The sequence below is a fragment of the Diuraphis noxia genome, unplaced genomic scaffold, assembly GCF_037042655.1.
Source record: "Diuraphis noxia isolate RWA-SAM2 unplaced genomic scaffold, SU_Dnox_SAM2 contig0001, whole genome shotgun sequence".
NCBI lineage: Eukaryota > Metazoa > Arthropoda > Insecta > Hemiptera > Aphididae > Diuraphis > Diuraphis noxia.
Window position 1 is genome coordinate 105,535,165 of NW_028301711.1, and position 16,748 is coordinate 105,551,912.

At 34.9% G+C, this 16,748-nt stretch overlaps 2 protein-coding genes across 2 annotated transcripts; one reads left to right on the forward strand and one right to left on the reverse strand.

Annotated features, from left to right (window-relative positions):
* The first annotated feature begins 5,512 nt into the window (after nt 1–5,512).
* Nucleotides 5,513–7,039, forward strand: LOC107172080 (zinc finger MYM-type protein 1-like). Its single transcript, XM_089215512.1, has 3 exons — nt 5,513–5,825; nt 5,875–6,477; nt 6,519–7,039. The coding sequence occupies exons 1-3, from the start codon at nt 5,513–5,515 to the stop codon at nt 7,037–7,039; spliced, it is 1,437 nt and encodes a 478-aa protein (XP_089071638.1).
* A 7,512-nt stretch (nt 7,040–14,551) lies between these two features.
* LOC149063101 (uncharacterized) lies at nt 14,552–16,399 on the reverse strand. The gene has a single exon (XM_089215513.1). It carries the CDS (start codon nt 16,397–16,399, stop codon nt 14,552–14,554), a length of 1,848 nt encoding a protein of 615 aa, XP_089071639.1.
* Between the last annotated feature and the right edge of the window lie 349 nt (nt 16,400–16,748).

The window sequence follows — 16,748 nt, forward strand, 5'->3', positions numbered from 1 at the left end:
TCACCCTCAATTTGAGCTGGCTCCTCCGCGAGGACAGCTAGAGTGGTTTCCGCATCTGCCAAACCACCTGACTCGGTTGGTAAGTCTCCGGGTGCCACATCCCCGGGATCGACAGTCTTTTTTGGGCACTTAGCCCGTTTTCTCAACCTGAGTACTTTCCGTCTCACTCCCTTCCGGGAGCGAGACGGTGCCCGCACTGGGTCGCAGCTAACAGCTGCGGCCGCAGCCTGGCTTAAGCGGCTTTCTGTCGACGGGCCGCTCAGCACCGTCCAAAGACCTAAATCTTTGACACATGGGTGGTGGGACTCCGCAATCCGATCCCCACCTTCCGAACCGCAGTTCGGCATACACGGAGTAGTTGCGCTTTTCGCTATTTTGTCCATGCGTTTGTGGGATTTAGGGTCTTCTAAGACTGGAGTCGACCACTCTCCAGAATTCTCCCCATATCACCGGGGGAGCCGGTTCGGAGATGCGCCCTCCGCCGGCGTTGAGAGTGTGGTGCGGGGTCCTGAGACCCGAGTAGGCCGCTGCCAGCCTTCCCAGTTCCGCTTCCGTCTGGAACTCGCATGACCGTGTCCTCAATCCCACGATCGGTTTCGCCCATCATCAGTCCCGGTACAACCGAAGCTGGGCTTATCCAGGCGGGCGACCAAGGGTACGGCCTTAAGCGATCGCCCGCCCGACTCCTTTCCCTACGTAGAGTTTACGGGGCCTGGTATATCCCAAGCGTCCTGACTCTTCGCCACCCGGAGATTAGGTGGTGCATAAGTCCTTGAGGTTAGCGGAGACGTGTTACGCCCTACATCACCTGCCTCAAATTTTTACGCAATCTCGATCCCATGGATCTGAAGCTAGGAACAAGCTTCGTTAAGTCTTCCGCGTCACTCGCCTCGTTTCCGCGGGGGGAATGACCAGCAAGTCGCAGGCGACGTGATCCGTCCCCGCGCGTCCGGTTTGCGCGTAATGCTAAGACTTCCCTCGTCACTTCCGCGGGCCCCCGCACGAGCCACGAAGCCGCGCGCGTAAGACGCTGGTCCCATGTGCGCCCCGCCCTCACCGGCAATTCGTTTCGCGTTGACTCGCGTCAACGGGTGCCTCGTTTGGCTAGGCGTAGGCACACCGTCCCAGCCGTCCGGCGGGTGCCTTACCACCCGCGGCTCCATGGTCGCTCACGCGCCCCGGTCGTGTCAAGGTATTTGCGGTGCTTACGAGTCCCGCGAGAGGAAACCCACGCCCCGACCGGCCACCGGACGACCAGCCAGTAGTTTCTTTAACCAGCCAGCCGCCAGCCACCGGCCGGCACGCCAGTCCGTCCCGGTCCTTCGTCGGCATCGCTAAGATGCAGGCCTGCCCGGCGGCACGGGATGTGGTCCCGGGTCGCCGCCCGCTTACGCGGTTTAAGTCTTAGAGCCGTGCAAATTGTGTTTATGCGCTCAATACGGTCAATCCGAGGCCCGCGCCAATCCCCCGAGGCGCACCGCCCGCCCGCCGACCAAAATCGACGAGCCGCGCGGCGCCACGGAGGGACACGGCGCACGCTCTCAGCGCCGCAATCCCACCGGTATTAGGGTTATTTCACACGGGCACGGCCAGCCTCTCGGCCGTCTCCGCGCTCCCTAGACCCGGTTGGGGTTCTCGGTCGGGCTTAGCCATGTTAGGTTCCGCCCATTCTCGACACAGTCCTTATCCGAGCCGGTCCACAACTCCGGTCTCGCCAAGTTGTAATCGATCTCGTGCAACCTCTGTCCCTCTCGATCGTCAAACATTAGCCACCGCAACGCGCCCAGCCGGCGAGCCGGCGCCGATATACCGGCCCACCGCTGCCCGCGTGGCGGCGGCCCTGTCCCGTGCCGCCGGTGTGTCAACGCGGGTCCGCCGCGCCTTTCCCGTTCGAACATCCAGCATGTCATTCCATGATCATAGCCACCGAGTAATCGGATCAGGACAGTGAGTTATCATTGTCGGATTTCTTACGCGGCACCAGAGACGGCGCTAACGCGTCGTAACTGGGGACCGAAGTCTCCGGAACGATGCCATCTGCTCGCTAGTCCGGCGTGACCACTCACTATCGCATCTATGCGGCATGTCCCCTTGGGGGCTTTTACGAATATGCACGATATTTAAGAACACCAAGGCGCGTCAGACCCGCCCGGACGCCCGGGGCCCGACTGACCATCAGAAGGGTCCTTCACGGGGAAGCGAGTCGAGCCACCCGGGACGAGCGCTCCGGCTACCGCCGAAGGTCCGCCGCGACCGGCCCGAGACTTCCCCGAGTAAACCACTCGGTTATCACCCGCTCGCATTTATCCGTCGGCCTGTTCAGACCCGACGTTCTTTCCACGAGGAAGTGCATCAGTCCGACCGCGACGAGCGCCCCGACCACTGTCGGAGGTCCGCCGCGGTCGGCCTTCAACTTCCCCCGGTGAACTCTCTCGTTTGGCTGCATTGTTATGCAAGATTTGGCGTAGCGGTGTATTCGAGTTTGTAAAGAGAAAAACCCGACTAGCGGCCTACGCCGCTAGCCGGGTAGTTCGCACCCGTCCGAAGACGGTTAGAGATGAGCAACTTTCGCCACGTGCAGTCATATGCACGTGTTTCCATCCAGAACCACGGGGAGGTACGCTCGTGTGCTGGCCGGGTTTTCCACGCCCGGCCAGCCGAAACCCCAGCGGCGGACGGGCGACCGAAGTTAATCAGTGCCCGTCCCCCCGGCTGTGGTTTCGCTAGATTGAATTCTTCGACAATCCTACCCCGGCGATTGCGTGAGGAGGAGTGCCAGAGTTTCGAATGACCATTTTTATCCGTATATATGATTGCCCTCTTTTCCTTGACAAGGAAAATTGGTCAAGGTGCTCGACGTGTTCAACGGTTAGAACGTTGTATTAAAAAACGACGATACCAGGACAACGTGTTCTAATCTGCCCTGGCCGTATGCGGCTCTCATCGACACCGAGTACTTAGACGTGTGAGTGTCCATGAGAGAGCACCATGTCGTGTGGCAACGCCTTGACATCTGGAGAAATCTCGGCCTGAACCACCCGACGGTGGCCTCGCTGCTTGTAGCCGGCCTAAGACAAGATGAGCGAGTACTCACCAATTACGCGAGTTTCCTCGGGTGAAGGGCATGATTCGTGTACCCTTACCCGAGTTGGCCAGGGAGGCACCAAGTCCGCTTCACGTAAGCTGACACCTAACCCGCGGTGCGCGCACTCTTAAGATCCGAGGAAGCAAGTTCTGAGTTGACCGTTACATGGCGGTCGATCCGGCTACGCGGCCAACCGATACCGAGACGGACTAGCAACGGCCGGGGTGCACCAGCATCGCCTAGGTTTATACGACAACCCAAACCCGATCCGCCACGCTCCTCAGAGCCAATTCTTATCCTGGAGTTACGGATTGGTTTTGCCAACTTCCCTTACCTACATTATTCTATGCGGCTAGAGGCTGCTCACCTCAGAGACCTGCTGCGGATATCTGTATGAACCGACGCAGCCTAAGACTCTGCGTGGCCCTCTCTCGAATTTTCAAGGTCCATGTGGGGGTCACAGACGGGGCCATAACAAGCGGTTTTCTTGGCGCTCGCGTCCCTATCGCCCGGCTAGAGGATTCCAGGGACGTACAACGCTCACAGAGAAAAGAGAACTCTTCCCGGACCCCCCGCGGCTTCTTCGAGTTCATTTTGGTCACCCGGGCGAGACAAAAGACCTAACCCCGAACACTAGGGAGCGGTTCCGCGTCGGGTTCCGGAATACAGAATCCCATGGCGATTCTAAAACGCCTTTTCCCTTGGTACGAGGTTCTCTCTCCAACCTTAGGATCGACTAACTCTTGGACAACGGCTGTTCACAAGAAATCCTTCTCCCGGCAGCCCCCGAGGGCCTATGTATATCTGATAATATAAAATTATCTTGTAACGTCACAGGTTTTTTCGTGCACAGTTATTATTATTATTGCTATTATAAATCATTGTGATTATTATTATCAAAACCACCTTATTATTATCATAATTGTCGCGCGCTCGATTAACAATATAATCTACAAAGTTATGTCTCCACATACTACTTCCCCCCTCTCTACACATAGGTTCAGTTGTGAACACAACAGCTGCCGGTCGGATTGCACCGTCGTTCGAGGAAGACGTGCCACTAGCGGAACCGAGAGCGCAACCTGTACCCACATTGTAAATTATAAATTGATACATTACACACTCAATTAGATGAAAAATGAAAATTTAGGAAAGATTCCTTTTATTAATATACCTAACAATTTTTGTAATACAAATGAATAATCTTAGTTACGCGTTTATTATATTATTTATAATCTAATTGATATGCTAAGCGTTGACGAGAGATTCTTTAAAATTATTATTTGATTTATTTATAATGTTGCGTATTTGTTACAAACTGTTTCCTTAAGTATTATTATAAAATAAGTATAATAGATATAGTAGTTAGTATTTAAAATTGATAAAACAGAATATTTGTAGTAGACGATCGTATATATTCCAGATGTTCTGGCTAACGTCAAAAATATAATCATTTCAAAATGTCAAAGCGTTCATATTCTAGTGGTGCTTCAAAGAGGCAAAAAGCAATCATAAAAGAAATCAACGAAAAAAAAATCATAAATTCCTTACCTAAGCTTACAGATTTTTTTTCTTCTATTCCTCCCAAAGAAGAAACTAATTTAGTTTTACCGATATCCCAAGAAACTATAAGAATTAACCAACAATCACAAGTATCTCAAAATCATACTTTAAGCACTTAATAAATGTTTCATTGATTCTCCAGAAATAGTTGAGGACAATTCATTAATATCAAAAGATCCCGGAAACTGGAATACATTAACTGAAGAAAAACGAAATATGTATATTAGAAAAGGTTCCAAATTTTTTCAAAATAAAAATAGTGACTTTTACAGTTCCACTCGAACTTATATAGAATCAAATGGTAACATTAAAGTGAGACACTTAACCAAGTCAATATTCACTCGTCAACTAAAAAATTGTGAAAATGTCGATAGATCGTGGCTTTTATATTCTCCCTCGAAAAAAGCTTTGTTTTGTTTTGTAAGTCGTCTTTTTTCTTCTACAAAAACTGGATTTAATTGTGAACAAGGATTTAATGACTGGAAACATGTTCATACGGTTGTATTGGGGCATGAAAATAGCTTAATGCACAGAGAATCTGTTATGACTTTTTCTGTTAGGACAAAAAATAATGGTCGCATAGATCAAGAAATATCTTATCAAATAAATTTGGAAGTAAGTTATTGGAAAGAAGTATTAAGGAGAATTGTTGCTGTAATAAAATGTTTGTCGTCAAGAGGACTTGCGTTTCGCGGAGAAAATCAAATAATAGGAACTCAACACAATGGGAACTATTTGGGCTGTTTAGAGTGAATAAGCCAATTTGATCCATTTCTTTTGGAACATTTAAATAAATATGGAAATCAAGGAAAAGGAAGTCCTTCATATTTATCAGCTAATATTTGTAATGAATTTATTAACATAATGGGGAGACAAGTGCTAAATACAATTATTTCGGAATTAAAAGTGGCTAAGTATTATTCAATTAGTGTTAATTCCACTCCTGATCTTTCTCATATAGATCAAATGACATTCATTATTCGATATGTTAATGAAGATACTCCAGAAGAACGTTTTTTAGAATTTATTCCTATTGATGAACATGGATCTGAGTATTTATTTAAAGTTATTTCATCTTTTCTTGAAAAAAATCAGATTAGTTTGAACAATTGTCGTGGCCAGTCGTATGACAATGCTGCAATTTGCAAATATGTCAGGACAATATGCTGGTCTACAAGTCAGAATAAAAGAAAATTGTAATTTATCCGTTTTTATTCCGTGTGCAGCTCATTCTTTGAACTTGGTTGAGGTTCGTGTAGCGGAATGTGTTACGGAAGCAGTAAGTTATTTTCAGTTTGTACAAAAGTTGTATAATTTTTTTTCGAGTTCTACCTATCGTTGGAATATCATGAAGAAGTGCTTGGGCTCACATTATATTTTAAAATCACTATCAGAAACTAGATGGTCTGCTCGAGTTGATGCTGTTACTGTCTTGTGTAACGGTTACAAGGAAATTTTAGATGCTCTAAAAACAATTAAAATAGAGGATAAGACTTCACCGGGTGTTAAAAACGAAACACATGGTTTAATTAAGAAAATGGAAATGTTGGAAAATATTGTTCTTACTGAAATTTGGAGTAAAATCTTATCAAGAATAAATGAAACAAATAAAAATTTACAAAAAGAAAACATAACCATTGACGTCGGTTCAAAATTATTTGATTCCCGTGTTGGTTTTCTAAGTGAAATTAGAGATGAATTTTATAATTATGAATCTGTCGCTAGAGAAAAATTTCCAGATTCAGACTATAAAGATTTACATCAACGAACTAAAAAGAGGAGTATTCATTTAACATTCCAACAGACCAACGAAAATATATCGTTTTCAAGTAGTGAAAATTCAAAATAGAAACTTACTTCCCAATAATAGATACATTAATAACTCAGTTAGAAATTCGTGGTAAATCATACAAATCTATAAATGAACTATTTGGATTTTTATCAAATTTGAAAAATTTAGACACAAAAGAAATACAAGTCCATTGTAAAATATTTGCGGAATTTTATCATGTAGACATTGATGAAAATGAATTAATTTTAGAAAGTATACATTTAAAAGCATATCTATCGGAACTTGATATTTCTGAGTTCAGTATTTTTAGTACATACAAATGTTTAAAATCAAATGGACTAGAAGAAACATTTCCAAACATAATGATATCTTTCCGAATTTTTTTATCAATGATGATTACCAACTGTAGTGGGGAACGTTCATTTTCCAAGTTAAATTTAATTAAAGAAGAGCTTAGAAGTACCATGAGTCAGAAACGATTAAACTCCTTATCTTTAATGAGTATTGAACATGAACTACTATCAAGTTTAGATTATGAAAATATTATAGAAGACTTTGCAAATGAAAAAGCTAGGAAGAAACCATTAAAGAGTATTTAAAAATTGACAAATAACATAATTATATGTAGAATATTTAATAAATAATATAGATAATGTGTTAAAAAATGTATATGTATATCATAAATCATAATTTATTAGGTATTGTAAGGCCCCCGAAATATGTTGGGACCGGGGCCCCGTAAAACCTTAAGACGGCCCTGGGTAGGACACATTTGTTGGATATACGATTAAAATGCCTGTATCCTGTATTCCTGTCTGCCCCTGACTAGTGGCTGACTTCACTGCTTATATTGTATTCACAATAACTAATAATGTGTATTATTTAGGTTTTTAGTGAAGTTAAAAAAATGTATTATGACATTGAAACAACAGGTTTAGCTATCCTTCAAGGTTTCCCTATTATTGGCGCTTCAGCGGATGGAATAGCTGCAGATTTTGTCACGGAAATAAAATGTCCTATTAATTACAAAACAGTGTCTAATTACATTAAGAATGATATTATTCAACCTAAAGTTCTCTCTCAAATCCAAATCTAAATGCATGTTTATAAAAAAAGTAAGGGATTACTTGCAATAGCAGATCCAGGTTTTGATGTTAACAAGCAGCTTCAATTGAAATGGGTCGAATATGACTATATTTACTGTGAAATACTAATAAAAAACAGTTCCTTATTCTGGAAAAAAAGTATATTTCCAAAATTATTGTAAATACAATTTTAGGAATAGTTTTAAATTATTTAAATGACATTTCTTTGGATAATAATAAAAACAACACATTATTTTAAACAAATATATTTTTATTTTATATACAGAAATCTTGAATAAAAATGTACCTATATGAAACTTTTTTTTTAGTATAAACAGGACATATAAAAAAATATTACTGTCTTATAATGGGTTTTTGAAAATTTATCAGAGCACAAGCAATAATTATAATTTCATCAATATTAGATACAAGGTTAATATGCATTAACGCATGAGGTTTCAGTGTTGAAAATTCTCTTAGTGTACCTATAACTCATTCAATGTGAATCCTTAGACTAGTTATTCTTTTGGTTTCAAGAACTTCTTGCTTGGTAGAAATTTGGCTTTGAGATACACTTGGTGGTCTTACTAGTTTACATTTTCTTAATGATAACATATGATCAATATTTTTGAATCCTCTATCAGCCATAACATCAGAATTTTCTGGAACCAAGTCTAAGAATCCACATTTCTCTATCAGTAATACATCACTACATCTACCTCCATACCCTTCTGATATAAAGTTTATAAATCCATCAGGCGTACAAGATATTAGGTATTTAAGAGTATTACATTTTTTATAATCTGACCAAGTTAATAACTATTGAACTGGGTCAGAGGGTTTTGGAATTTCAATTTCAAGACAATCAATGATGGCTTGAACGTTTGAATATCTATAGCGAAATGGGATAGGAAGTAATTTAATGATTGCGTCTTTGTTTTGCCAGTAAATAAATTCTTTAAAATAACCAACAATTAGATTAATAGTTTTACAAAAAATACGACAACTATAACTTTCTGAAACACCAAATAGAAATCCACTAAAAGAGTCATTCAATCGAATTTTAGTTAAATTTAAAAGTATATCTCTTTCAAAAATTTTAGAATTTGAACTTAGTAAAGTAATAAAACCATGTTTAAACCATTCATGGGTTAGACCTATATAATGTTTAGGGTTATTTTTAATATGGTAACACATTACTTCATATCTAAGTTTTTTATATTTATTTGACTCATTTTTAATAAAAAATTCTTCAATATAATATTGAGAACTTGAATAAGATACATTTGATAGACTTTCACAATTTGAAAGAGAAGAATTTAAAGTTGATTCTAATTCACTATTTTCATCAAACTCTTTATGTTTAACTGAGCCAAACTTAGCAGAAGAAATAATTTTAGTCAATGCTAATTCTAAATCACATTGGGAAGATTTTTACCGGGTGGAAGGTTTTGGTTTATTTTTTTTACATATATTTTTTAATTATATTGACTTGGACTCCAACTTCTTTTGATAGTGGTTCTGGTGGAGCCAAATCATCAATGAAATCATTTACTTCATTTGAGTTTCTGATACAAATAAAATACATTTTATATATAACTTCAAGTAAGCATAAAATATAAATATATAGAATTATTGTACATAATCTTGTATTCTTATATAGTTAATGATGTATATACACAATGTTAAGAAATAAGTTAAAATAATACAGAGTAATGTTTATCATGCACCAGTTATGCTTACTTAATACTTTTTTTTAAACTAGGCAGAATGTGCTTTAAAATACTTAGACAAATTTAGGTTGCTTTATATTAATATTGATAATAGAAAACTAGAAACTATTAGATAGTTCACAGTGAAAAAAAATAATCATGTATCTCATTGTATATACAATATACATATTAAGTACAACTGAAGGGATGAGTGGATAAAGGTGTTAAGTGACATTTTTAAAACTTTTCAGGAACCATCATTTTAGCATTTATATTTTAAATGTATGGAACTTTCATAATTTTTAAGCTAAGCACACATGATTGGGATTGTTGTATACCTCAGATACTGGTTTAATATATTTATCAATATTCAGTTTATTGGTTTACCCATACTAGACTTACCTTAAAGTTAAGTCACAAAATAAGTACTTAACACCTTTATCCATAAAGTAACTATACAAAAAATTATTTCTAATTGGGTGTTATCGACAATAATACAATATTATAAAAAACAAAATCATACATTTTATAATAATTTTTAAAACAAGAACAATAGTAAGTTATTTGTCTAACTGTATAACAATCAAATTAACACATTTTCTTCAGTCAATAACGAAATATTTTTATCAACAAAATGGACTTGGAAATATTAATAAAAATAATAAAAAAAATCATAACTTTTTAATGTGATCCTAAAATTTTCCTCAATTAATAGAAAATTAAGATCATTTTAAGAACAAAAAATATATTTGAAATGAAACAAACTTTAAATGATATTGATAAAAAATAATAACTTTTCCTCAGTTAAAATAAAATGAAAATACTTTGACAAACTTGAACAAACATTCAAAAAAAAAAAAAAATGTTTAGACATACAAATTAACATTAAAAAAATAACTTAAAAATTAAAAAGTAATAATTCAGTACAAGATAGGTGTTGTTAAAATAATTGTTCATAAAACCATTGGAATTAAAGTGGAACAAACTCTAGTTGAGTTTTGAGATTGTCGATTTTTTCCTTTGAAATATCACCAATTTTCGTATTCAGTCTTTCTAAAGTTACATCTGTAGGAATAAAATCTTTATCTTTCAATAAATTAACAGTCTTAAAGGGAACATCTTCATCATAACTCTCCTTATATTGATAGCTTCCAAATGTATCAACTCTAATCCATTTGATGTTGTCTCGGAAATGTATTTTTTCACCGTCACTGTTTTTCACTTTGTTTACTATTCTCATATTCTTCTTCAGAAGGTCAACATTTTTAAATTGGTGTTCCATATCAACCAATACAGCATTTTTTTTACTAGCATCTTTTATTATACTACGATATTGTTCTGGGGTATAAATATTTTGGTTTTTTCTTAGTTTTTTCTCAATTCTTCTAAAATCTCTATCTGAATCCAAATAAGAATGCACCACTTCAGGAAACTTGTGATCAATTATTTTAAAGTCTCCTTTTAAAATCATAAACTGGTATAATGATATAATATTACAATTTTTATTTTGACCAGCACATGAATCTGACCATATAACTAAGTGATCCACATCTTGTAACGTAGTGTTTTTGGAAAGTTGGGTAAAATACCATAAAGAACTTGCAATTTCATTGCTACCTTTTCCGGCCAAGTCCTCAGTCCAAGTAAATATATATGGTTTATGGCCCTTGGCAGTGATAGTATGAATACCAAAATTGTAAAACCATAATTGCCTCAAGTAAAATGCCTTTGATGTAGATAGTTTAGGTAGAGTCATTGTTTGTTGTAGATCCATGGTAATATAACAGATTTTATGATTATTTATAGCATTTTCTCGATCTTTTCGTTGAGTTTCATAGGCAATTTTATAAAATGATACATGTGCTGCATTGTTAGATTCGCCAGCATCACATCTACTGCACGTATCACTCCTAGGACTACCAAAGTTTAAAATGAAATTTTCACAAAATATTTTTCTGTAAGTACTATCTTTAATACTATAACATCCTGATTTATTGTCATTAACACATTTTTCTTTGTACAATGAATACATTTTTTTTATATGTAATAGTGGTGACAAATATTTTCTATTGGGATTGTTGTTTCTAGAGTAGGTAATGTGAACTTTCAGCAGGAAAACTTTCAATATGATTACTGATATATTGCATCACTTTATCAGACATTTTATGCGGTCGAGATAAATGCTTTCCCCTTTTGTCTGCTTGTGGAGATACATCAATTTTAATTTGTTTTGTAGTAATTCAACCTTCTTTCTCCCAATTTGAAATATTTCACAAAATGCAGTTTTGCAAACACGAATATCAGTATTAAATGTTTTGATAAAATTTTGATATGTAAATGAACGCACTTTCTTTGGATTTTTTGTAATACGAGAAGTTTCAATTTGTCTTATACTTTTGAAAAGATAAGAATTTTTCACATTAATTTCTATTTTGTAAAATGAATTAAATAATTGTTTTCTAGTTTCTGTGTCTATAGTTGTACTGCACTTAAAACGACATGATTTTGAACATAGTATACCTAAGTTAACTGATTTGGCCGGAATAATAACTCCTTTTTGTGACATGTATTCTTCACCCCTAGATCTTAGTGCAGCTGCTTTATTTCTTTTCCACTGTTCTGTATTTCTCTTCCTTTTTCTACTTTTCTTTTTTTCACTTATTATTAATAACTTCATAATTTTCTGAAAATATTTTAATTTTCATAGATTTGATAATTAAATAATATTAATAAAAAAACAAATATTGTATTTTATTATATTACCTATACTATTAGCTTGAGGGTTATCATCAATATTATGCTGATCAACAGTTATTATTTCATATTGTGCAAAATAATTATCAGTATTTGGGCTTGCAGCTAAATTAGTATCATTTAAAGATTCTGTAATAAATTTACAATCCTATATAATTTGAAAATATGAATAGTTTTATATATTATGAAACTATATTAATCATACCTATTGTTGGTATAATATTATATTTTATATTTTACCAAGATATAAATATTTTTAAAGTTATTCATTCTTTTAATTTTTCATAGTTGAAATATTTTTACCTATGCTGTTTTCACAAAGATGATTATCATCTTCATTTGATTGATAAATAGGCTGAGTTTCAAAGTAATTATTGCTTGTAATAAAGTCTAGTTGTGGGCAACTTGTCTCTAAATTAGTATATTCAGGTTCTTCTATAATAATATTATTAATTAATTTAATATAAATTATATTAGAATTTTCATAAATTAATAAATTAAAATATACATTAGCATTAATTATATTATACCTAATGAAAATGATAGGTTTACCTAAGTGTTTTATTTCATTGATATCAAAATTCAATTTTCGTGCAGTAGAACTAGTTTTATAAAAAATATCAGTACTAATTTGAGTTCTAGATTCTGTCTCTGGGGTTTCAGGAATTATTGTGATCTCATCTTCAAAATAAGTGCCTTCAGTTATACTAATGGTATCCCATCTTTGTTCTGGGGTATCAGGTACCAAAATGTCACCTTTAAATGATAAAATAAGTAATACTTTAAAATAAAATTGCATTTTAATAAGAGTATTAATTTATAATCATAATATTTTATTTTTCATTGTGTTATAAAATGTATAACATTTGACATTAATTTCTGTTTAAATACATACCATTTAAAATAGTATCAATGTAAGGATTATAGGATTCATCACTTACATATTCAATAGATGAACCTAAAGTTATAATATTGAATATAAAACAAATTAATATGTATAAAAAAAATATATATATATGTATTCAATTCCATTAAACATCTTTACTTGAATCACTAAAACCATAGTCAGGAAATTAAATGTAAATTGTCTTCTTCTGGTACTTATGTTATTTGTTGGTAAATTGTTATTTATGCTACGATTTTGCTCAACCAAATTATTATTCAATGCTTTATTCAACATTATTTTAGCACGAGACATGTTAAAAATTAAAAACTAAAAGCTTACTATGTTCAGTTAATGAAAGCAAATAAATAAATATTAGGAAATTTCAACTATGAGCATGATAACAAAAAATTATGATATGCTATAAAAAAGGAGGGAAAATCCAGCTATCATTTTTGGTAAACCATTCTGATAATATGATAATGAATATTATAAGACTGTAGTATCTATAGATGTTATAAGAATTTTTATAATATCTATGGCAGTATCTACAGATAGGTAGTAGGTACTAGGTAGTCACCATTAAGTACTAATACCTATTACAACTTACGATATTTTAACTTATTATTAATACTGTACTCTAATATATTAAAATTATAAAGAGTTATTTCAAGAGGATAAAAGTGTTCAAAGTATCAATAATACAAAATATCTGGTAAAATATTTCGATGCTATTTCATAAAATGGGTTAATAGACGTTAACACTTTTATCCATCTTACACAATAATAATAATGTTTAGATAACACCTTCATCAATTGTGTATTACTGAAAATAATGATTCGACTGATTTAATTTATTGCTACAATGTGTAATATATTCTAACACTTTCATCCATAAAATAAAAACCACTTTTCAAAAAATGTCACTTAACACCAGTGGACGGTGTTTGTGCAAAAGGGCTCATGTCAGAAAACACGATTTTACAGTAGACGTAAAAAACGTGTATTGGCCATTTAAAACAATAAATGAATGATTTTTTTTTTACAAATAGGTAATTTAAACATCTAAACTTTGAATAATTAAGTATTACATACCTTAAGTATTTGAATCATTATTATAATTGACTTATGCCCATGTGCACGAATATATTAATACCACTTTTACGACTTGTGCCCTTTTTCGCAATATACAGAAATGTAGAAAGTACCAATGTGCCATACAAAATAGTACCTATATAATAATTTGATTTATCCAGTGTTCTCGTAGTTTTAGAATTTTTAATTTTCTTTTTTTACTAAGCCTAAATGATTAATTAATTAACAAATAACTCATTTTTATTAATTATTTATTAATGATATTAAATTGGTAGGTATAATAAAAATGAGCAATATTTTTTTCATAGCAAAAAATTAACCTAATTATGTTATTTTTCAGGTTTAATAGTTTAAAATAAAAATAAATAACAAACTTTGATAGTTTATACACAAATAAAATTATAAGCAAATAAGACTTCATAAGAAAAATAGTTTAAAATAAGAATAAATAACAAACTTTGATGGTTTATACACAAATAAAATTATAAGCAAATAAGACTTCATAAGAAAAAAAAATAGTAAAATATTACTTTTTGAACATTTAAAAATATAAATTATAATTGTTAATAATGATATTATAGTTTAAGAGCTGTCATCTTCAGAAGATACAATCGGATCTTGGATATCGGTTTTTGATTTTAAGTTTTTGTAAAAATCGTGATACACATCTGGTATTAAATTTAATAGAGAAAGAAGATCTTTTTTTTTCTCGTCAGATATTGCAAGTGTTTTACTATATGCTTGAGGTAATAAAGAACTTCTTACACTTCTGCGAGCCATATTAAAGTCAATAAAATTATCTTCTGTTCTTAATGATTTTTTGTATTGTACCATAGTATTGTTTTCTTTCGTGTACCTGAGCCATTTTACATCACGAAAAACAAATACATTACCAGCTTCATCTTTTTTTTTTATTTGATATTTATTTTTTAACAGGCTATTAAAATCAAAGTAATCATTTTGTTTCATTTCAGCGACTGTAAATTTATCTTTTCCTGCCCAACTTATTAAATTTGCCCATTCGTGGGGATGGTTTATAGGAAAAGGATAACGTTTACGAGCTTTTTCAATGCGGGCGTGGTCAGAGTCGCATTCCATCCGTGTATGCCCAGGCACCATAAATTTATGATCAATTGTTTTTATTTTATCTTGATTCTCTAAAAAATAAATACACATGGCTATAATTATGCTATTCTTGTTCTGCCCTGGACAACAATCGCTATACATTATGACATGCGAAATATCTGATGACAAACTTTTCAAATAATGAAATAGGGATGAACCAATATCATTTGCCCCTCGTTTGGCTATTGTTTCGTTCCAAATATAACATACAGCTTTTGAGGTAAAAGTGTTATGGACAGTGAAATTATATGTCCATAATTGTCTTTTATAAAAAGCAACCGACGATTCTAGAGATGGAGTAGGAAGACATTGCTGGAGGTCAAAAGCAATAACACATGTATTCTCTGTAGATGTAGAAATATCATTTCTTTTCGAATTAAAAGCTTCTTCAGCTTCAGCGTGATGTAGCGTTTGTTGATTAATTAGTATGGTTTTTTGTTCATTAGAGCAATTAGTATTATTAATTTGGATTTTTAACCTGTCGCAACAAGAACAGGTATCTTTTTTGGGATTTTTGACTTTTAGACCTGACAACTTAAAATATTTTACGTATATTGAGCGGCTTACTGGGTTTTCAACCGTTTTAATATATTCATTATAGGCAAGTTGCAATGTGAAATATGGAGGTAAATACTTTTTACTGGTTTCTTGGCGGCAATAATGACTCTCATAAGCTGGAAGTTGATTTATATGATCAATAACACATTTAAGAACTTCAGCAGTTATTTTATTGCGAGGTTCTGCCCTTCCCCTTTCATCAGGTGTACACCGACTGACAGGAGAATCAACTTTTTTTGAACAAATAGTTCTAGTGAACTTGGCTGTTTCACCAAATATTTTTAGGAAACAAATTTTACAAACTGAAATAAGTATACCATCTTTTGGAACAGAATAGTGATAAACCTTTACTCTATTTTTCTGTTTTTCTGGTGTGCACTCTTTTTTGGTTTGTGTTTTTTTGTTGCTACTAGTTATTAATCCAGATATGTATGACACTCTTTTATTATAGTTTTTCATTGACCAGTAATTTGTGAATAACTTATCTTGTAACTCAAGATCAATTTTGTTTTTGCAATCAGCTCTACATTTTGACAAAGGTATACACTTTCGACCGAGAACAATCTTTCCTTTGTTTGTCACATACTCTATTCCAGAATTTCTCTTAAGTTTTATTAAATCTCTATATTCCCTTGAATCCCCTTTTATACTTTTTCTTTTTTTCTTTAAATTTTCAACAGGGAAATCACCCAAATCCATAGATATCTCAGTACCAGACACATGACTTATATTTTCATCTGTGCACATATTATTTACTTGATTTTGATTTGTGAATGTATTCTATATAATTTTAATAAAATATTCCCATGATAGTATTAAAAAACAAAAGCTAATCTATACTATTATATAAAATTGTAAGGGTTTTTCTTAGACCGCGCTAACCGAGAAAACTACTGAACCGATTTGGTTGAAATTTTTTTTGGCTGAAACCCGACACTCCGCTGAAGGTTATAGTAACACTTTTGTCAATAAAAAAAAAGTATAAAGTTCATACAAAATCAAAAACAGAATCAAAGTAGTGGCGCCCTCTTTCGGCCAAAAAATATACTAAATATTTTTAGTTGTTACGGTTCTATAGGTTGCAGATCCAAAGAGG

What these genes read in the sequence shown, in the direction of transcription:
- LOC107172080 (XM_089215512.1), top strand. Translation starts at nt 5,513, where the DNA reads ATGGGGAGACAAGTGCTAAATACAATTATTTCGGAATTAAAAGTGGCT. An exon ending in GACAATATGCTGGTCTACAA is followed by an intron (nt 5,826 to 5,874) that starts GTCAGAATAAAA and finishes TTCCGTGTGCAG; the next exon opens with CTCATTCTTTGAACTTGGTT. An exon ending in CGAAAATATATCGTTTTCAA is followed by an intron (nt 6,478 to 6,518) that starts GTAGTGAAAATT and finishes TCCCAATAATAG; the next exon opens with ATACATTAATAACTCAGTTA.
- LOC149063101 (XM_089215513.1), bottom strand. Translation starts at nt 16,399, where the DNA reads ATGTGCACAGATGAAAATATAAGTCATGTGTCTGGTACTGAGATATCT.